Source organism: Centropristis striata, chromosome 17, assembly GCF_030273125.1.
Source record: "Centropristis striata isolate RG_2023a ecotype Rhode Island chromosome 17, C.striata_1.0, whole genome shotgun sequence".
NCBI classification, from domain to species: domain Eukaryota; kingdom Metazoa; phylum Chordata; class Actinopteri; order Perciformes; family Serranidae; genus Centropristis; species Centropristis striata.
Genome location: NC_081533.1, coordinates 31,142,940 through 31,166,452, shown reverse-complemented (window position 1 = coordinate 31,166,452; position 23,513 = coordinate 31,142,940). Strand labels below are relative to the sequence as shown.

The following is a 23,513-nucleotide window of genomic DNA, read 5'->3' as shown; positions in this document are numbered from 1 at the left end:
GTCATCTGGTATAACTGATACGATTGGCTAAGAGCTACATGCAGACGACATTCATTCTTAAGATAGACATTCGTAGCGGCCAATAAACGGCTCTGGAGGATCTAAAACCACGCCTCCTCTACGGAAAATGTAATAGGTGGTTTCCAGACTAGATCTCATTTGTGATATAGTCTGGCTTTAGCCTTTTTTTTGTAAACAAATACAAACAATAAACTGTACATAGAAATAAAGGTTGTTCTGTGTGAGCTGCAGTCTGTTTGTTCTGAGCGGTGAGCCACAAAAAAACAGAACAAAACGTTCAGCTGCCAGACGAGTGAAAACCCACAGAACCACACGAGGAAACAAACAGCAACATCACTCTCTATTCATCCTGCACAGAAACATAAACACAATATAAATAACAGGAAAGTTAGTTATTAACTGTAACACTGATCTAAATATGAGCTGCAGGATTGTTTTCTGCTGCAGAAATCTACGGAGAAACTGCAAAAACATGCGTCAGAGTCTGAACTTTCCCACGGTCCTTGAACAGATCATATCTGACAAAAGTGACCAAAACTTGTGTTAAATTGTTGCTTTTTGTGTCAGAATCTCTTTATTCTACATGTCATTTTAAATAAAGCGTTTGCACTAACCAGATCCTGTTAAAAACATTAAATTCTGCTCCTCAGATAGTTCAATACAGTTAAAAAAAATTTTTCCAACATGCATGACACTCGGAAAAGTTTTTTTTAATATATAAATACCATTTTAATAAAATTTAAAAAATGATAATATATCAAAGAAATTAAACTCTTTTTCTGATTTCTGTCATTCTAACTGCGTTATTCTGCACAAAGACATGTTTGACTTGTTCTGATTGTGCTGATTCCACAGAGCTGCAGGACTAATAGGTTTATATATTTAATATAAAACAAATAAAGCGTGTTGTTGGGTTCAGTGGTGAGCAGCTGTGCAGGTGGACGTCAGCGAGGAGTAGACCACCTCCGGCTCCTCTGGAAACCCTGAACACAAACACAGAAAGGTAAAGATCAGTGACCTCCAGCAGAAGAAAAGAGCCAGTTTCCCTGTTCGGAGCACATACAACATCATTTAATACATTGAAATATGTTTTGAGACCCCAGAATGAAGAGCTGTGATCAGGATGATTGAAGGTGTTTATCACTGCTCCCCCTGCTGGTCGGCTGGTGTACTGTCACATTTCACTGGAAATAAAATGCAATTTGAAAAAAAAAAGATCTAAAACTCTCACAGATAATTTCAGCAGTAAATCTCCTGTGAGTGTTTGAGTCAGCATGAAGTGTGGAAACAGTTTAGAGTTGAGCTGAACCCAGTGGTGGAATGTAACTAAGTACATTTACTCAACACTGCTGTACTCATTTTGAGGTATTTGTACTTTACTTGAGTGTTTAGATTTTATGTAACTTTATACTTCTACTCCACTACATTTAGCTGGCAGCTGTAGTTACGTTTCAGGTCGAGATTTAACATGACAAACATGATTTTTTTTTTAAATAACCAAACGCGAGTCTAATAAAACATTTATGAGTCGAAACACAGAGTGTAATATGGATTTTAACCCTCTGGAGTCCATCTATTTATTGAAAATACACAGGTTTTATTTACAGCAATAACTTGATTTATATATGATATGTAGACAAGCTGAGAAAGCCAGTTGAAAGTTCAATCATAGGAGCTTTCACAGTGTGCCATTTATGTTTCTAGACCATTTTTAAAATGTGAATTTTCTTTCTATGAAAACTATTACTATTTTTAATTTATATGCAAATAGGCTGTTTTTGCGGTTTTATTATTTATTATTAGGGCCACGGGGCAATCACACCGAGCACTGGTCCCATACAGCCAGAGCCGGCTCAAGCCTCCATGGGGCTCAAAGCAGAATTCGATTTTGGGCCCTTTATTTCTGCTAATAATATTGATTGTTAATTACAAGTTAATAAAACAAATAATACCAATGCAATAATAATAATAATAATAATAATAATAATAATACAAATAATACTAATAAATGAATGATGTCCAGGGTGTCACATATGGTTTTTAATCTCAAAATGTAGTACATTCAGCTACAAAAGCAACCTGGGGTTTTATTTTAAAAAATCGATATATATATATATATATATATATATATATACAGGGATTCCCCCAGAAAATTTGCTAAGCCTGGTGGTAGAGAAGCCCACCGGCGGTCCACCATGTTTTTGTAAAAAGAAAATATTAAAAGTTGACAGAAATTATGGCTATTATGTGTTATTATAAGCCATTTATTAAAAAATACTTTAACGGCATCTAACAAAAAGGCACAATCTTGGCAAATAAAAAAATACGGTTAAAATACGGTTTTAACAAACAGAAAAAAACACAATTAAAATAAATAATATCAATTGTTTTCACTTAAATTAAATCCTAGTTAATCTTAAATAAGCCATTGCTGGTCACATTTAAAAGTAAAATCGTACAGAAATAATCACTCATACATGCAAATAATAAAAAATAAAAATATATTATTATTGGTAAATGCTCTTGGGGGCCCCCTAGTGGCCACGAGGCCCTAAGCAGTCGCATAGTTCGCTTATGCCTTGGGCCGGCATACAGTCTGCTGATAACATTAAGTAGAATTTGTATTTGGGTAATAAAACCAGCATTTTTAAAATATCCAAGCACCCTGTATCATAGTCATGTTTTTAACGAAATCAATACGTATGGAAATCGCTCCGAAATTCAGCAAATAATTCTACTTTGAGATTGAGGAGTACCTCTTTCCTTCATAAATTGATGCACCGCTGCCTCTGCTAGCCCTGTACCAAGATGGCGGCGCTTTAGGCACGCCCCTCCAGATATCACCCTATTCCAGCCATAGGCGGCTGGGTCATATCTATGGGACCGGTGGAGGGCAGCAGTACGCTGGACAGCGAACAGCCTGCCGGAGTCGTAGAAGAAGAAGAAGAAGCAGCAGAAGAAAACGAAGAAGAAGAAGAAGTAGTCTGGTTGCTGCTGACAGCTGAACAGCGGATCTGGATCTGACAGTGTAGAGAACACACGGCTGCTCTGCGATATCTCCTCTGCTGCATACTGAAGTAAGTAGACTACTTAACATGCGACGAAAATGTAGCGTTTCTAAGACGCTACTATGTTTTCATACAAAACGTATGCAGCTGTAAATGTTGACGTGCGACCAAGGAGCTAATGCTAACTTACGTCAGAAGGCCAAGTTAATTTGAAGGGTTGGAGATGGAAACATGAATGAACTACGCAGGACAGGATTCACATCTTTAGTTCCTCAACACCCTGTCAAAATAATCGGCTAACTCCTTTTTTCAAGTTTTCCAGGAAACACAAAAAACTTCACTAATAGTGTAACATATGACATTTATGACTTAGGCAATTTTTTTTAACATGCCTTTGTGACGTAAGCAAGATATGGTAACACTTTATTTTGAAGGGGTCTACATAAGAGTGACACAAGCCTGTCAGACACATGACATGACAAGTATCATGAGCATTAATGTGACTTTAAAGTGTCATTAATGTGTTAATGTGTTCTTTATGTGTTTTTATGCACACTGTTCATTGCACCTTATTTGTTTCATAGCACCAACATTTTTATACTGTATATTCATATTTATTCTGCACTGGAATTCTATTCTACTCCTTCTTTAGACACTTGATATTTTATTGTATTTTTATTGTATTTTTATATTTTATTGCTTGAAGTATGCCTAGGTTGTTCTTTTTACTTAATTGTGTTGTTATTGTCTCTGTGTGTAATGCTGCTGCTACACTGTAATTTCCCAGCTTGGGATAAATAAAGTATATCTATCTATCTATATCTATCTATCTAATGTTCATGACACATCCCATGCCATGTTTATGACACGCTCATGTCACTCTTATGTAGACACCCTCAAAATAAGGTGCTACCAATATTAGTGTCAACAATAAAACACTGATAAACTAAACTGATAACTAAACAATCTCCCTCCAGCTTTTCTTTGCTGGGTTCTTATTTGATCCCTATAAATGTGGCAAATTGTCAAAAAAGTGATCTTAAAGGGGTAAAATCACATGATCTGATCAACTGAGATTGTAAGTGATTTTACCATAGGTGGCTATGAGGAGATGATTTAGGCAAAAAAACAAACAATTTTGACAAAAAATGACTTAGGCGATTATTTTAACAGTGTGACGATATGTAAAAGTTGTTATGAATTATAAATAACTGCAGAGTTATTTTAAATTTTACTATTTTTAGATGCGTTTTACGGTCTGGTTTGGTAAACAATGTATCAATAATAACAGTGATACTTTTTGATACCGTAATATAAAGAATATAAACATGGTCTTCTGCAGAAACTCTTGTAAATGAGCACGTGTTAAAAGTGGTCTGAAACATACAAGAACAGGCAACATTGTGATCAAGTCAAGACTAGACTGCTGTCTGAGGAGGTATGCACTAGGGCTGGGCCATATGGACCAAAAGTCATATCCCGATATATCAAGGCTGAATATCAATATACGATATATATCCCGATATTTTTATTGCAAAGTGAGAGCAAATGTTCAGTCAAAGTCAAAGCCAAATATGACCTGTCACAAGTAGTTTTACTGAAAATGTTTATTAAGTTAAACATAAATACTGTATAACAGGAGTACCTTTACCAAATTAAAGCTCAATAAAGTGCACATTTAAATCACTAAATATCGTAAATAAAAATGGAATATGAAATTAAATAGGCCAATCTTTTTCTGAAATAAATACATTTATATGAGTAAAGAATAACCAACATTACAAAATAACTAAATATGACAAACCCTATTAAGGCCGTCATTTATATATAAAGAAAGAAAAAAAGAAAAAGAACTATCGATATATGTTTGACTAAGCATTTCTTAATCCACAGAACTTTATAATCAGAGTGTAAGGATGAGGGGAGTAACAAGTGATGTTAAAACCCATGGTAAAACAACAGGTAAATGAAGCATTAACAAAAATAAGGATTTATTAACAATAAAGGAAAAAGGGATTTACAACAACCAACTGAAAACGACTTTCTGTACCAAAAACACACAAAAGTGATCGTATGAAATGAATTAACTGGCTTTCTTTTTCACTTTTTTACCCTTTTATTTGTCTTTTTTATCTCTAACTCTGTTTTGGATTGAGTTTTTATTACTATTTTATTCTATTTTATTTTTTTGTTTTACTGTTTTTAGTATTTTATTGTTTTCATTGTTTTTATTTATACCTATTTGTGTATGATTTATTCTATTTTTAACAACTGTACAGCACTTTGGTCAACTGAGGTTGTTTTCTGGCATTTATATATAAAGAAAGAAAAAAAAAATAACTATCGATATATGCAATGTGGTCTAATTCCATATCACATTTAAAAATATATTAAAAAAATCAATCAAAATCATCAATTCATTTGCAGAAACATTTAATATCACTATTTCATAATGTCGTATGAGCCACATGTTGTGACAGTGGAGGACTGGTGCTGGTTACATCACACAGTAATGTCAGTATCATAAACTGACTTTGCACTTTGCAGTCGACCATTAGCCCGCTCTTCAACTTGCCAGCCAAATATGTGGACATTCAGGATGTGAAGGCCCAGTCACGTGCTCCTTTATCAGTTCACCTCTCACACACAAAGTGTACAAGGACATCACTTCTTTTTTTTATGGTAATCTTCAACAAGTGAAGTTTGTCAAACATTCAGTTGCACATTCTTCTTTTTTTAAAGACTGTTTTGTTTAAATTTTTACTAGATGGCAAACAGATTTGATTATATAAGGTTTGTTAACCATGGGCCGAGAGTTCACTCACCTTCAGGAGACTAATCCATCTCCATACCAAGGTTATAATAGTTTTGGATTTTTCATTAGTTTTAGTTTTAATTTCGTTGTGAATTTTTGTTTTCAAATTCAGTTAGTTTTAGTTAAAATTCTTTATTGACCATGATAGTGTTTTGAAAGTAAAAAAAAGATTCAAAATCACATTTTATGTTGAACTAAAGGACTAAAAAAAGACACAAAATGACCAAAAGAAGACACCAAAAGACACAAAATTACTAAAAAAAGACACAAAATGACCAAAAAAAACCCACAAAATGACTTACAAAGACATGAAAAGAATTCAAAAATGGACAAAATAGCCCAAGACTCCATAGAGTTAAGTTGTTAACCCATTTCTTGTTCCCTGAAAAAGGCCTACTTGTATAATTCTGAAATGTACATTATTTTCCAGTTTTGGTTAAGCTTACCTTTTTTTATTTACCTCTGGCAGTTCACCACTTACCTTTGGACCCTTTCAAGCTGTTCATTTGACTTGAACTGCTTGAATTTCAATAAAAAACTGGAAAAGTTGTTGTGTTCTAAACCTTTTGACCAGTAGTGTATGTTTCTGCTTTAGATTCGTACCGACATAGAGAGGAGGATGTCGGCGACTGTGAAGAATCCTTTTCAACATATAGTTGAGCCTCTGGACCCCAACGAGCCAAAGCAGCAGTTTTACAACCTTTCCAAACTTGGAGATCCCAGATATGGTAACAACAATTCTGCACTGAATGTAGATCTGAAACCTGTTGTCATGGTAACTAAGTCATTTTAGTCATACTGCAAAGAGTTTTACTTCTCTACGTTCCTCAGACCGCCTGCCCTTCTCTGTGCGGGTCCTGCTGGAGTCTGCTGTCAGGAACTGTGATGAGTTCCTGGTGAAGAGCTCGGATGTGGAGAGCATCCTGAACTGGAAGCAGACCCAGACCCAGACTGTGGAGGTCCCATTCAGACCAGCACGTGTCATCCTCCAGGACTTCACGTAAGTGGATGGAACCCTTTACAAAGTAGACTACGGTTTGACGAAGCATTTTTTAATCCACAGAACTTTATAATCAGAGTGTAAGGATGAGGGGAGTAACAACCAAGGTTATAATAGTTTTGGATTTTTCATTAGTTTTAGTTTTAATTTCGTTGTGAATTTTAGTTTTCAAATTCAGTTAGTTTTAGTTAGTTTTTAGAGTGAGTTTTCTAGTTTTAGTTTAGTTTTTATTTTTTGAAAATGCTTAGTTTTAGTTTAGTTTTTATTAGTTTTAGTATTAGTTTTAGTTTTTTTGTAATGGGCTATGTGTTGGTGCCAGATTCAAAGAGGTCATAATAAATGTTTCCTTTATTTCCTTTGGTTTATCATCTCAGCCCCAATAAGGTTATTAACTATTACAGTTCTGGGTGTTTAGAATTTTGGTTCTAGTGTAAACATCCCAGTCTCAGTAAACATATTTACCATTTGTTGCATGTTCAAATAGAAACACTGAATTATGTATGAAAAAAGTTGACAAAAACGAAAACTAAGGACATTTTCACTATAATTTTAGTTAGTTTTAGTTAGTTTTGTAACCACAAAATACAGTTTCAGTTAGTTATCGTTTTTGTAAAAACTCTTGTTTTTATTTTTATTTCAGTTAACGAAAATGTTTTTTCAATTCTAGTTTTCGTTATTTCGTTAGTTTTCGTTAACTATAATAACCTTGGTAACAAGCAGTGGTGGAAAAAGTATTCAGATCCCTTACTTCAGTAAAAGTACTGATACAACACTGTGAAATGACTCCACTACAAGTAAAAGTCCTGCATTCAAAACTTACTGAAGTAAAAGTACAGAAGTATCAGTATCAAAATGTACTTAAAGTATCAAAAGTAAAAGTACTCATTATGCAGAATGGACCCACTCAGATTGTTTAATATATTCTAAAAATATATTGTTGGGTTATTATTTTTGATGCATTTATGTACGGACCGCTTTAATTTTCTCAAGGTAGGGCTCATTTTAACAACTTAATATACTCTTATGATGTTCAATTTAAAACATGTTAACATGTTAGCAAACATTTCATATTAATTATGTTTTTATGTTAAATCTTGAATCTGAAAAGTAACTAAAGCTGTCAGCTAAATATAGTGGAGTAAAAAGTACAATATTTGCCTCAAAATGTAGTGAAGTAGAAGTATAAAGTAACATAAAATGGAAATACTCAAGTAAAGTACAAATATCTCAAAATTGTACTTAAGTACAGTACTTGAGTAAATGTACTTAGTTACATTCCACCACTGGTAACAAGTGATGTTAAAACCCATGGTAAAACAACAGGTAAATGAAGCATTAACAAAAATAAGGATTTATTAACAATAAAAGAAAAAGGGATTTACAACAACCAACTGAAAACGACTTTCTGTACCAAAAACACACAAAGTGATAGTATGAAATGAATTAACTGGCTTTCTTTTTCACTTTTTTACCCTTTTATTTGTCTTTTTTATCTCTAACTCTGTTTTGGATTGAGTTTTTATTACTATTTTATTCTATTTTATTTTATTGTTTTACTGTTTTTAGTATTTTATTGTTTTCATTGTTTTTATTTATACCTATTTGTTTATGATTTATTCTATTTTTAACAACTGTACAGCACTTTGGTCAACTGAGGTTGTTTTTAAATGTGCTCTATGAATAAACTTTGACTTGACTTGACTTGACAACTGCTTAGTGAGGCTAAACTGATGAATGATAGAACACCCCCCCCCCCCCCCCCCCCTTCCTAGATATAATAATAATAATAATAATAATAATAATAATGCATTTTATTTATAGGCGCCTTTCAGGACTCTCAAGGTCACCTTACAATAAACAATTAAAAACAAAACAATAATAACAAAACAGCAATGGCAGTAATAATAAACAATAAACAACACTGAAACAGTACAGAGAAAATTTTTAATTTAAAAATGATGAATATATTAGGGATAGGCTAGTCTGAACAGGTGTGTTTTGAGATGGGACTTGAAAGTTGACAGTGTTGTTAGAGAGCGGATGGACTGAGGGAGTTTGTTCCAGAGTCGGGGGCAGATATGACCTTCAGTTAACCCATTGAAGCCTGGAAAGCGGATACGTCGTTTTGTAGTATTTGTATAAGCTCTCAAATACTTTTTGAATTTCATTTCTATCTGCTACAGAGGCTGAAAAATCTATTATTTAGTAGAAGAGTTGACACTTTTTTTTTTTCCAGAATTTCCAGAAAATTAGAGGCTTATTTTAAAATCACCCAGCGGTTTTTCAGGCCTCAATGGGTTAAGTGTGACAGCTGATTATGGCGAGTGTCTAAGCTCTCTAAACTCTCCTGGCAGTGGCGTCCCTGCTGTGGTCGACTTTGCTGCCATGCGTGATGCAGTGATGAAACTGGGCGGCGACCCAGAGAAGATTAATCCTGTCTGCCCTGCTGACCTGGTCATCGATCATTCCATCCAAGTGGACTTTAACAGGAAGTAAGACCAGTTTTATCAAGTTCTTTCCACTATGACACTTGTCAGTTCATGGTTGCTGTAATGTTCTCCATAGAAATGATCAGCACCCTCTCCATCACACAGTAGAAAGACATAGGGACAGATACAAAAAATCTTTCCTTCCACATGCCATCACCCTGTACAATAACAGATAATAACCTGGTTCATTACATACTGTCTATGCACTTTATTTGTTTTTTATGCACACTGTTCATTGCACCTTATTTGTTTCATAGCACCAACATTTTTATACTGTATATTCATATTTATTCTGCACTGGAATTCTATTCTACTCCTTCTTTAGACACTTTATTTTTTATTGTATTTTATTGTATTCTTATATTTTATTGCTTGAAGTATGCCTAGGTTGTTCTTTTTATTTAATTGTGTTGTCATTGTCTCTGTGTGTAATGCTGCTGCTACACTGTAATTTCCCAGCTTGGGATAAATAAAGTCTATCTATCTATCTATCTATCTATCTATCTATCTATCTATCTATCTATCTATCTATCTATCTATCTATCTGTCTGTCTGTCTGTCTGTCTGTCTGTCTGTCTGTCTGTCTGTCTGTCTGTCTGTCTGTCTGTCTGTCTGTCTGTCTGTCTGTCTGTCTGTCTGTCTGTCTGTCCGTCCGTCCGTCCGTCCGTCCGTCCGTCCGTCCGTCCGTCCGTCGGCAGGCAGGCAGGCAGGCAGGCATTTAGTTAGCTGCTCCTTTTTCATGGAACCAGCTGCAAAATGCGCTAAAACTTAAGGAGCTGGTTTCTCTAAACATGTTTAAATCCTTACTTCATGATGTTGAAGCTGGCTCTTCTGTCTGTACATGCTTTGTTTGATGATGTTCTGACTGTGACTCTATTTTTATGTTCTCTGTTGTTTTTAAATGATTGTCTGTAACTAACTGTGCTGCTGCCTGTCTTGGCCAGGACTCTTTTGTAAAAGAGATTTTTAATCTCAATAAGACTTTCCTGGTTAAATAAAGGTTAAATAAAAAAAAATAAAAAATAGTCATCCCGCAAAGTGATATTCGTGCCCTTTCATAGTGCAGTCTGGCGTCGCAGAACTAGGTGGGAGGAGACGACAGTCACATGCGACAGAGCAGCACCTGTGCTGCACAGTAGCACAGTGCTAACAGGCTAACAGTTAGCTCTGTAGCAGTACAGTGTGTATGTGCTGCTGCAGGATGTGTTCACTGAACGACCTCCGTTTGTGTACAACAAGCACCGGACACTCTGTGCACAGTAAGCGATGCCGGTTTGTTTACGATCAGCGGTGCCGGTCGCAGTGAACAGTGATTGGATGACTGTCAGACCAAGTGGGAGGTGTGTGTGACATCACGTGCGACGTCAAATATTCCGCCTACCGGGATGTCCCGTTCATAGTGGTCCTGCTTCCAACAGTCCCACCAATTTTCCTCCTCTGTGACCTCTGGAGGCAGAAAAATGGTGGGATCATTTGATCCCGGCATCCCACTTCGGACACATTCATAGTGGAGGCGAGACGTTACAGAGCTGTAAATGTCCCAGCATGAAACGGCACTATGAAAGGGGCTTTGTAATGTAAACGCAGATGCATCCTGATGCGTCCCCAACAAGGATGTAACAGTTTAATACGTCATCATTGCAGGCTGTGTGGTGGTTATTTTGATGAGCTAGCAGTTGTAAAAATAGAGAGGAGCACTGATGTTGAAACCTTGATGTTTACAAGTGTATTACTAGCAAGATAGCAACTAGCCACACAAGTTATTGTTGTTATCAGGCGTAATAAATTAACACGGGGCAATTTCACCTTCTAGCAGAAGTGGAGTAGGAAGGAAAAAAGTGGACACCCTTGGAGATGCATGACACACACATGTAAATAGCGATGTGTCTCATCTGTCCACTTGTGATCCGATCGCCCAAGGCACGTTTAAAAATCAAGTGTAAACAGGGTCTTACTTTCTTTCTCCACAATGTAAACACCCTGGCTCTTTGCCCTTTAGGTCTGATAGCCTTCAGAAAAACCAGGACTTGGAGTTTGACCGCAACAGAGAGAGATTTCAGTTCTTAAAGGTATGAAAGTGAACAAATGTCTGATGTATATTTATGCAGAGCTTTTTTTAACCCTTAAATGTTTTGTTTTTTTCTCCCAGTGGGGCTCCAAAGCCTTTAGGAACATGCGAATCATTCCTCCTGGATCAGGGATCGTTCACCAGGTCAACCTAGAGTACCTGGCTAGAGTGGTGTTTAACCACGATGGGTACTTCTATCCTGACAGCCTGGTGGGCACCGACTCCCACACCACAATGATTGATGGACTAGGAGTTCTGGGCTGGGGTAAGACAACCACTCATCTCTGTCTGCTGCTCAGTTGAAGCTTATAGTGAATGGTGTAAATTTATTGTAAACAGTGATCATAGAGGAAGAAGTTTCCAGAATTGATGCCGTTTTAAAACCCTGCATGTGTTTACATTACAGTGAGGCTTTTTAGCTAGCAACTGCTGTCAATACAAGTCCATTGTTTAATACAATGGATGAGCTTGTCGCTAATGAGAACATGACAATCACTAAAATAACTTTACTGGAAGTGAATGGTAAATAGGGCTGCAACTAACGACTATTTTAATAGTCGACTAATCACCGACTATTGAAACGATTAGTCGACTAATCGGATAATTATTAATTTTTTCTTGAATTTAGCATGAAGTTGCTTTAAATATGGCATAATGTTAATAAACACAATGATAATAAACACAAGAAAGATGGGTACTTAAATGAAAAATGCATCTTTTATTCAACAATTCAGCTGCTGATTCATACAAAAAATAAATAAACCTCTGTCCATTTTTTCTGGACAGGAAAATGTGTTTTATAAAACTGTATTTCTGCTCCATCAAGTGGGTGGAACTGGTTCTGGGTTCTGGATGTAGTCTGGGTTGAACTGGGCTCACCTGTTGGAACCTCGTATCACAGACCAGCACCAGTACTGACTCAGTGAGGAGCCTGTTGCTGCTGCACATCTGCTTCTTCTGCAGAAAGGCTCCATGCTGCTCTCTGCTTCAGACTGCATGCATTTAATTTAAAATACGTTCGTCAGACATAACGTTAAAGCTCTCTTTTAAAGCGAAAAAAAGCGCTTATAAACAAAACCTATCGGCTTGAATCTTACCGAGGCGAGTCAGACTCCGTTTGGTTCAACTGCCCGACGTGCTTTCTATTTAAATGCTCGTGCATCGCCGAGGTGCTGCCGTGATACGCAGGTCTGCTTTGCAAACCTTGCAAGTCATTTTTTTATTGGCCGTATCCAGGCTAAAATGCTCCCAAACTTTCTAAGTTTTTGTACGTGTAGCTGTGTTGGAATATATAGTCGACAATGGAATTCATTGTCGACAATTTCTATTATCAATTTTTGTCGACAACGTCGACGAATCGTTGCAGCCCTAATGGTAAATGGACTGCACTTACAGAGCAATTTTATCTAAAGCGCTTTACACCACAGATTGCCCTCATTCACCCATTCACTAACATTCATACTGATGGCCGAGGCTATCCTACAACATTGCCTACTGCCACCATTGGAAGTTCATTCACACACCAATGAACGCAGCATCGGGAGCCATTTGGGGTTCAGTATCTTGCCCAAGGACACTTTGACCGAACCACCAACCTTTTTCTTATATAACCAAATTGTCAGATGTGATCAGGTTCATTCTGAATGTAATAACTTATTCGGAATGATTTCTGATGACGTATGTAATAATGTCTACAATGTTTAATTGTTAAGTGATTTTTGTTTTGTCTTGTGGACCCCAGGAAGACTAGCTCCTCCCACTTTTGGTGACAGCTAATGGGGATCTTTTTAACAATAAACAATAAACCTTCCGATCAGTGGGTGACCAATCTACCCATATTGCAGTGTTCATTCATCATGAAGTACTAAATCATATTGGTCCTATATCCTCCAGGTGTGGGTGGAATTGAGGCGGAGGCTGTGATGCTGGGTCAGCCAATAAGCATGGTGCTGCCTGAGGTGGTGGGATACAAACTGTCCGGGACCCCAGACAAGTTCATCACCTCCACTGACATCGTCCTCACAGTTACTAAGGTAATAGACCCAGAAACAGTACCGATGTAACACTCAATATCAATCAATAAATAAAAAGGATGTCGAGACATTCTTTTGGGGTAACTTCTGTTGTAATTAGCATCATAATTATCTGATATTATCCCTCTCTCCCTGTGCTTTTAGCACCTTCGTCAGGTGGGTGTCGTGGGGAAGTTTGTGGAGTTTTTTGGCCCAGGTGTTGCCCAGCTGTCTATTGCTGACAGAGCCACCATCGCCAACATGTGTCCGGAGTATGGAGCCACAGCAGCTTTCTTTCCTGTGGACAACGTCAGCATTCAGTACCTTGAGCAGACAGGTGAGTATCAAGCTAGAGAGAATGAACATGTAGTGAATTAACAGTGTTGTGAGAGTGTGTTTAATTGATCCACCAACCACCATATATTTTAGTGAGAAATCTTACTTTTTGAAGCAGATCGCCTCTTGTTTCCAGTCTGCTGCCACTGAAGCAGCACATCAGACAGGTTGGGAGCGAGTTGGGTGACAAAATCCAAAATAAAGTTTTATGGATTAAATTGATGTTGAATTTATAGTGTTGTGGGTTGTGGTTTCATCCAACCAAGGTTATAATAGTTTTGGATTTTTCATTAGTTTTAGTTTTAATTTCGTTGTGAATTTTTGTTTTCAAATTCAGTTAGTTTTAGTTAGTTTTTAGAGTGAGTTTGCTAGTTTTAGTTTAGTTTTTATTTTTTGAAAAATAAAGGGGGGGGTCCGAAAAATCGCTAAGTTGGCAACACTGCCGCTCACTGCCCGAAGGAGCTACGCTGTTACGTTGACGTAATGTTACCTGTGCTACTCGCTATATAGACGTGTATAAGCTTGAACATCGCCTTTTACGTTGATGTCCTAAAAGGGTCCGACAGGATTTGATGCGCTTGTGCTCACACAGTGCAAGTAGAAATCACGTGTGGCGCATTGATATTAATGATCATGTGAAATTTATGTAGGGAAACACTGTTGTTGAAGGTGGCTGATCAGGCTGATTATCAGCTCGTTATACTCTTTCTAGCAGCAGTATGCAGTAAATGGTTGATCTTTTTGGTGTTTGTTTGTCTTAAACATTTTTTTCTTATTAAACATGGTGAATCACTCAGACCGCATTGTGTGCATCCAGACATTCAGTTACAGTTTTAATAATCACAGTAATTTTACTGCACAGTGTTTTGTCTTCATAAAATGTAATCACTTACTGTTTTTGCACCGTTGTTTTTGGCCTTCATGTCCAGTGTTTTAAGGCAAATGTATTTTGCCCTAAAAATAACTTGAATCCAGGCCTAATAATGCAAAAAAAATAATTCTGGGACTCTTTCCTTCTCATTAATACGTAAAACTGTGGCTGTGAAGTAGGTCTTAAATTGCATTCATAATGGTCTTAAAGGTCTTGAATTTAAGTTGTTGCAACCTGCAGTAACCGAAACACCTCTCTGATTTATCACAAGAAATCATTTTCAGGGTTTGTTTCCATTTGTTTGTATTCAGGGCGAGAAGCAGGAAAGCTGGCCTACATCACAAAGTACCTGAAGGCCGTGTCCATGTTCAGAGACTACAACGACGCCTCTCAGGATCCAGATTTCACTCAGGTCAGTCTTTTCATCTGTTCTAGCAGTTTTTGTAATAAAGTGTGGAGCCAACAAAATAAATTCTCCTCATTTTCTTTTTATTTTCTTTCTTTCTTTCTTTCTTTCTTTCTTTCTTTCTTTCTTTCTTTTGTTGTAAAGTTGCAACTAATAGAAAAAAATGAAATAAATTAGTTGTTTAAATAATATTAACATAGGTTTCAACTGCAGTATGAATTTCTAACCAGAAAAGCTTGTATTGCCAATTTATGATAATTATAACTGCAGTAAGCTGTGAACCAAGGTTATAATAGTTTTGTATTTTTCATTAGTTTTAGTTTTAATTTCGTTGTGAATTTTTGTTTTCAAATTCAGTTAGTTTTAGTTAGTTTTTAGAGTGAGTTTGCTAGTTTTAGTTTAGTTTTTAGTTTTTGAAAATGCTTAGTTTTAGTTTAGTTTTAGTGTTAGTTTTAGTTTTTTTGTAATGGGCTATGTGTTGGGTGCCAGATTTTAAAGAGGTCATAATACATTTTGCCTTTATTTCCTTTGGTTTATTCATCTCAGCCCCAATAAGGTTATTAACTCTTACAGTTCCAGGTGTTTTGAATTTTGTTTCTAGTGTAAACATCCCAGTCTCAGTAAACATATTCACCATGTGTTGCATGTTCAAATAAATACACTGAATTATGAATGAAAAAGTTGACAAAAACGAAAACTAAGAACATTTTCACTATAATTTTAGTTAGTTTTGTAACCACACAATACAGTGTCAATTAGTTACCGTTTTTTTAAAAAACTCTTGTTTTTATTTTTTATTTCAGTTAACGAAAATGTTTTTTCAATTCTAGTTTTCGTTATTTCGTTAGTTTTCGTTAACTATAATAACCTTGCTGTGAACCCCCACTACTAGTTCACCCTGGTCTCCATGTGTCCGTCAGGTTTTCGAGCTGGATCTGACTACAGTGGTCCCATGCTGCAGCGGGCCCAAAAGACCTCAGGACAGAATTCCTGTGTCCGACATGAAAAAAGACATTGAAAGCTGCTTGGGAGCAAAGGTTTGTACCAGCACACACTCATGCATCACATCCTGAAGAATCAGGGGTTCAATTTCAATTTTAACTGTTTAAACTTGCTTGTTCCGTGTTGCTTGTTTTAGTTTTGTATCAAATCATATTAATATTTCTGTGAGTAACTCAAAGTCAGGCATCAATAGACAGGACAGTCTTAGCATTGTTACAAGTATTATGTTGGCCTACGAATTCAAAAACTTCAAACAACACGCAGCTAGGGCTGGGCGATACGGCCCTAAAAGAATATCACGATATTTCAGGCTATTTTTGCGATAACTATATTCTTGACGATATCAGGAAATGCTTAAAAAGACATAGAAAATATGATTATTTTTTTTAGTCTGTATAAATAATTAAAAATCTAAAATGTAGTTTGAAGTGCAAATCTCAACAGTTGCCAAATACAACATTTTTTACTCTTGACTCTTGAGTATGAGCAAATAATAAAAATAACCATTTAGGGGTTCTGGGGGCATATTTTAATGACATTTTGTAAAGGAGAATAAAGGTTCTTGTATGTTTTATTTAAGGCATCTTATTTTGACAGTCTTCTTGTAAATTCTGTGGTAGATTCTCTTAACACACTGTGCTCTTATTTTGAAAGCTGCATGTGTTTAGCGACAGGGAGTCAGTAGCTTTTTGTGATTAAAACAACTTTAACCACTACATCAAGAAGTAGGAACGTTGCCAATAACATGATATGCATTTTTTTTCACCATAAAAAACAAAAAAAACAATATTATTGTGAACGATACAATATGGCACACCCCTACTACACCCAGCCCCTTTTTGACCTTGGCTGCACAGCTTAATTGCTGTGACGTTCAATAATTCGGCCTACTCCGCAAAGTTATTAATTTCTTTTTTTTTTTTTGAACTTTTTATTTAACCATTTTAATAATTTTACATAACATTTCCTGACAGAATTTGAACTAAGAGACATCACAATAAACATCCTGAGCATCATACAAGAAAAAAGTGTTAAGACATTACAATAAATAAATAAATTAAATACAGAAATAAGTAGTTCTGACATAACATAGTTATAAAGTTAATTATAAAGTTAGATATAGGATATATATATATATATATATATATAGATATAAGATATAGTTATAAAGTTAGTGTTAATCTTGTAAATAAATAAATAAAAAGAAATAGTTGAATATTTAGACAATCAAAGAAATAAAATGTCAGAAGTATTGATAATTATGACAACAGGCAGAGCAGACAATATATATAATCTGTGGCTAAGTGGGGTTTTTCAAATAGGCATCTCTTTCCGGCAACATTTCATCCCATCATTCTCTCCATCAGACACCCAGATATTGTGAAATGCAAGACCATCTTTGTATAAAGTTACTAATTTCAAGTGTGTTTGTGACATTTTCAGCAAGGTTTCAAGGGTTTCCAGGTGGCTCCTGAGCGCCACGACACCGTGGTCCCCTTCCAGTTTAATGAGAAAGAGTACATGTTGAGCCACGGCTCTGTGGTCATCGCTGCCATCACCAGCTGCACCAACACAAGCAACCCGTCTGTCATGCTAGGAGCAGGTACTCTTCAAAGAAAATCTGGGATATCATGGGATTTAGAGAGGTGTTTCTAATCAGCATGATAGCTACACTACCGGTCAAAAGTTATAGAACACCCCAATTTTTCCAGTTTTTTATTGAAATTCAAGCAGTTCAAGTCAAATGAACAGCTTGAAAGGGTACAAAGGTAAGTGGTGAACTGCCAGAGGTAAATAAAAAAAGGTAAGCTTAACCAAAACTGAAAAATAATGTACATTTCAGAATTATACAAGTAGGCCTTTTTCAGGGAACAAGAAATGGGTTAACAACTTAACTCTATGGAGTCTTGGGCTATTTTGTCCATTTTTGAATTCTTTTCATGTCTTTGTAAGTCATTTTGTGTCTTTTTTTGGGTCATTTTGTGTCTTTTTTTTGTAATTTTGTGTCTTTTGGTGTCTTTTTTTGTCATTTTGTGTCTTTTTTTTGTCATTTTGTGTCTTTTGGTGTCTTTTTTGTCATTTTGTGTCTTTTTTTAGTAATTTTGTGTCTTTTGGTGTCTTTTTGTCATTTTGTGTCTTTTTTTTGGTCATTTTGTGTCTTTTTTTAGTCATTTTGTGTCTTTTGGTGTCTTTTTTGGTCATTTTGTGTCTTTTTTTTGGTCATTTTGTGTCTTTTTTTAGTCATTTTGTGTCTTTTGGTGTCTTTTTTTGTCATTTTGTGTCTTTTTTTTGGTCATTTTGTGTCTTTTTTTAGTCCTTTAGTCCAACATAAAATGTGATTTTGAATCTTTTATTTTACTTTCAAAACACTATCATGCTCAATAAAAAATTTTAAATGTTGCAAATGTGCATTAATTTCAGAGTACACTGAGACATTAAACTGCATCATTTTCAATTCAATTCTGGAAAAGTTGGTGTGTTCTAAAACTTTTGACCAGTAGTGTATTTGACACCGTTGTTAAAGATTAATGCTTTCCTTTCAGGGCTACTTGCAAAAAAAGCAATAGAGTGTGGCTTGAGTGTGAAGCCGTACATAAAGACCAGCCTGTCACCGGGCAGCGGAGTGGTCACATACTACCTAAAGGAGAGTGGTGTTATGGACTACCTCTCTAAGCTGGGGTAAGCTGCTCTCATTCCTTATTCATGATCCCCAACATGTTGAAAGACACACAACATGTACATAGCCTATGGATTCATAGATTAAGTTGTCTGCACTTTATACAACTAGTGCAGTGCCTGTAGGAAGTATGTATTCGTATAGTGGGAGATTGTATTTTGTAGGTAATGCTAATGGAACCTGGTCTCACAGGAATCCGTGAAATAGCCACGGATTCGCTTAACTCAAAATCCGTGGAATAGCCACGGAATCACTCAAATTTCCGTGAAACTGACACGGATTTCGCTACAATGCAAGTTGATGACAGTCATATCCCGTGGCTATTCCATGGATATTTTTTCCTATTGGTTTGTTCCAAGTCACGTGACTTTCAAGGTCCCGGCGGTCAGAACAAAAAACATGGCGGACAGTTCTCTCATTTTTAGTGAAAAAAAATCAATATTTTGACTTAGTTTCTGCATAAAAATGGATTTTGATCACATTTCTAGCGAGAAATATATGTTTTATTTTCTAAATATTCACTCAGTGAATGTACATAATCACTTTGTATGTCAGAATAGCCACGGGATATGACTGTCATTAACTTGCATTGTAGCGAAATCCGTGTCAGTTTCACGGAAATTTGAGTTATTCCGTGGCTATTCCACGGATTTTGAGTTAAGCGAATCTGTGGCTATTTCACGGATTCCTGTGAGACCAGGTTGTGCTAATGCCTCTTGCTAGTGTAACCTTAAATAACACAGAACAAACAACGATATCTTTCCGTTTGTATTATGCTTAGCTGTCAGTTAATAAAGTTTTGTTTTTACTGTTTTCAATGGATCAAACTGATGCAGAAGAAAGGGCTTAAATCTCCGCTTAGCATGCTAATCGTGAGATAGCACATTACGCAGTATGCTGCAATAAAAGTACATTAACATGAACCCAATTAGCTGATATACTATATTGCATATAAGTATCTCATATCAAATGATTATGGGCATTACGCTAAGCAACATGAATGTCATCCCTGAATTACATAGTAATGCAACATAAGAAGTGAATAAAGCTAAATCTCAGTTTAGCATGCTAATTGTGCTACAACAACGTCTGCAACTCCATAAAACACTTACTTTTCATAAGGTACCACACCATCCAGCACATACACATTGAACATTGATATTCCCTGGAAACTTTTTGAATATTATTGGAAAATCAAACCTTGTAACGCACTTTAAAACTCCTAAAGATAGGTAGGCTAAATAGACTTACAGATGAGATGAGTCAGGGTGGAAATCCAGAGTGAATTGTGTTACTGACCAGGTGTAGGCCTATCACACAAGGGGCGGAGGGGGAGCTCCCCTAAAATGCGTCCGATCGGAAACGGTGCAATGCCGCAACACGTCCTACGTAAATAATTATATTTCGAAAAATGAATTCAAAAATCTTCAAAATCGAGGATGCACACCTTCATGCCAAGGTTATTATAGTTAACGAAAACTAACGAAATAACGAAAACTAGAATTGAAAAAACATTTTCGTTAACTGAAATAAAAATAAAAACGGGAGTTTTTTTAAAAACGATAACTAACTGAAACTGTATTGTGTGGTTACAAAACTAACTAAAACTAACTAAAATTATAGTGAAAATGTCCTTAGTTTTTCGTCTTTGTCAACTTTTTTCATACATAAACCTTTTTGGTTGATATGAAATCTATTTCATCTATCTGGTTTTATGACGTAATAAATGTATTGGGGCTGAGATGGATCAGACAAAGGAAATAAAGGAAACATTTATTGTGACCTTATTGAATCTGGCACCCAACAAATACCCCATTACAAAAAACTAAAACTAACACTAAAACTAATAAAAAATAAAATAAAACTAAGCATTTTCCAAAAAATAAAACTAATCAAAACTAGCAAACTCACTCTAAAAACTAATTAAAACTAACTGAATTTGAAAACAAAAATTGACAACGAAATTACACACACACACACACACACACACACATACACGGACACTTCTTGCTTTATGGATAGATATAAAAGCTAATATAGTTTATACGTTATATATAGTTGTGTATATAAAACCAGCTGTTATCATGAGGCATACACACACACACACACACACACACACACACACATGGATGCTTCTTGCTTTTATAGATAGATGATGAGGAGACAAAGCTTAGTGAAGCCACTGAATCCCCCTGAAGAAAATACTATTTTCAAGCATTTGATAGAGTGAAAATGGGGCCATCTGCTGGCTGTCTGTGGTATTACATTTATATGCAAGTATTCAATCAAAGAAGGCGATGAAACAGAGTTGAAGTGCCCTCAATCCGGTCATGAGTAAAGGTTACGGCTCTGAAACAGAGTTACAGCTCTGCTTTCAAACACTGGCACATTGTCAGCCACAATCCTCTGATACTAGTGTCACTCCTGTACCTCACGTGATTATTTGCACATGGCACAGTCAACTGAAGTTAGTATGAAGCTCTTTGAAGATAATTTGCTTACCTTGTAAACAATCATTTTGTCTCTCCTGTTAGTTTTGAGGTTGTTGGCTATGGTTGCATGACCTGTATAGGCAACAGTGGGCCACTCCCAGAGCCGGTGGTGGAGGCCATAACCCAGGTAGAGGCTGCTCCATCATCCTACTGTCATATCTTAAAGCACTCATTCGCTCTTTTTCCTCCTTATTTGTCTTTTTTTTTCTCTTCCCAGCATTCTTCCATGTATATTATACATATTATGTCTGCATATTGTAGACCAGAGATGGGCAACTTAAATGCTGCAGGGGGCCACAATTTTTCATCAACACTACTACAGGGCCACATATAGGAGCGTGCACTTAACCAGATATGATGAAACTGCAATTTTAAATATGTTTACAGTGCAGTAACTTAATTTTTTTTCCAGTGCAAGAACAGCAAACCAACATTTATTGCAAGAAGTAATTTTGTGCATTTTTACACTGCACTTTTAAGATGCATGTACAGTTGAAACCAGAAGTTTACATACACTATATAAAAAGACACATATGCTTTTTTTCTCACTGTCTGACATGAAATCAGAGAATCACTTTTCCTGTTTTAGGTCCGTTAGGATTACCAAAATTATTTCTATTTGCTAAATGCCATAATGACACACTCTTACCAGCTTCAGCCAGCATCTTCACAAGGTCTTTTGCTTTTGTTCTTGGGTTGATATGCACATTTTGGACCAAAGCACGTTCATCTCTGGGACACAGAGTCCGTCTCCTTCCTGAGCGCTATGATGGCTGGACATTCCTATGGTGTTTATACTTGGGTATAATTATTTGAATAGATGAATGTGGAACCTTCAGGCATCTGGAAATTGCACCAAAGGATGAACCAGACTTGTGCAAGTCCACAATTCTCTTCCTGATATTTTGGTTGATTTCTTTTGACTTTCCCATGATGTCACACAAAGAAGCAGTGTGTTTCAGGTGTGCCATAAAATACATCCACAGGTGTGTCTCTAATTAACTCAAATGTTGTCAATAAACCTATCAGAAGCTTCCAAAGACATGACATCATCATCTGGGCTTTCCCAAATAGTTTCAAGGCATAATAATGTTAGTGTATGTAAACTTCTGACTTTGAAGAAAGTCATAAAAAATTGTGTAAAAAAATCCTTCTCTCATTATTCTGGCATTTAGCAAATAGAAATAATTTTGGTGATCCTAACGGACCTAAAACAGGAAAAGTGATTTTCTGATTTCATGTCAGACAGTGAGAAAAAAAAGCATATGTGTCTTTTTATATAGTGTATGTAAACTTCTGGTTTCAACTGTAGTTATACTGAGGGCCCCTTCAAGTGAGGGTGCGGGCCGTATGTGGCCCCCGGGCCTCCAGTTGCCCATCCCAGTTGCAGACACTAAACCCACCTTCTGTCTTTTTATTTCTGTTTGCTTCTTACTTTTTCCTGACCTGAAGATCTCTCTCATTTTACAAGATATGTAGATGTACAGTAACTCATTTCAACACATAAATACATGTCGTATTCTCTGTCATGCTGTGTTTCTATCATTTGAAGGTGTTCATGTGGTTTTGTGTTTTTAGGGAGATCTGGTGGCTGCAGGTGTCCTATCAGGCAACAGAAACTTTGAAGGGAGAGTTCACCCCAACACCAGAGCTAACTACCTGGCTTCCCCACCACTCGTCATTGCATATGCAATAGCTGGCACCGTGAGGATAGACTTCGAGAAAGAACCCATTGGTAAGTTGTTAGATTTTGAGAGTAAAAACACAAAGAAACAAAAGAAGTTATGATTCTTTTTAACTTGCATCTAAGTTCTGCCAGACCTCTGTAGCTAGCTCCTCGTTTCTACTGCTGGGTTTCCAACCAAACTGAGGATGATCACGTTGCCTTGTGGGTAATGTAGGCACCAGGGGACAGATTGACAAAAGTCTTTCTAAGATAAAACTAACGAGAATTCTTAAGAAAAAAAATAAGATGTTCCTAAATGCTATTCACTATTTTTTTCTTAAGAATTGCTGTATGTCTTTACCCTGGGTATACCCAGACTGCCTTGCGTGCTCGATTTCATTTCGAACTGCGAAAGGGTCTGGAAACCAGAGAGGTTTCTTAGACGGCAAGACGATGACGCGTACTACTCGGCACTTGGAAGCTTGTAGTTTTCTTACGGATCCAACATGGCTGCTGCAGACGCGAAACTCTCTTTAGCTGTAGATGGTGTTTTAAATACTTTAGAGCGAAAGTTGAAAGGCGAAAGCTCTCTCAGCGGCTCCGCTGTCCCCCGGCTCGTAGCCAGATCACCGGTGTTACAATAGCGGGGC

The 23,513-nt window shown here is 36.4% G+C and overlaps 1 protein-coding gene across 1 annotated transcript in view; it reads left to right on the top strand.

Annotated features, from left to right (window-relative positions):
- Nucleotides 1-2,947: 2,947 nt before the first annotated feature.
- Nucleotides 2,948-23,513, top strand: part of aco1 (aconitase 1, soluble) — a 33,135-nt gene continuing 12,569 nt past the window's right edge. The window contains exons 1-14 of the mRNA XM_059355360.1: nucleotides 2,948-3,098; nucleotides 6,440-6,572; nucleotides 6,676-6,844; nucleotides 9,199-9,336; nucleotides 11,333-11,402; nucleotides 11,483-11,666; nucleotides 13,295-13,434; nucleotides 13,579-13,750; nucleotides 14,932-15,032; nucleotides 15,947-16,063; nucleotides 17,472-17,631; nucleotides 18,572-18,707; nucleotides 21,240-21,324; nucleotides 22,776-22,932. Coding sequence (XP_059211343.1) covers nucleotides 6,464-6,572; nucleotides 6,676-6,844; nucleotides 9,199-9,336; nucleotides 11,333-11,402; nucleotides 11,483-11,666; nucleotides 13,295-13,434; nucleotides 13,579-13,750; nucleotides 14,932-15,032; nucleotides 15,947-16,063; nucleotides 17,472-17,631; nucleotides 18,572-18,707; nucleotides 21,240-21,324; nucleotides 22,776-22,932 — 1,738 coding nt within the window. The 5' untranslated portion in view covers nucleotides 2,948-3,098; nucleotides 6,440-6,463. The remainder of the gene's footprint in view (nucleotides 3,099-6,439; nucleotides 6,573-6,675; nucleotides 6,845-9,198; nucleotides 9,337-11,332; nucleotides 11,403-11,482; nucleotides 11,667-13,294; nucleotides 13,435-13,578; nucleotides 13,751-14,931; nucleotides 15,033-15,946; nucleotides 16,064-17,471; nucleotides 17,632-18,571; nucleotides 18,708-21,239; nucleotides 21,325-22,775; nucleotides 22,933-23,513) is intronic.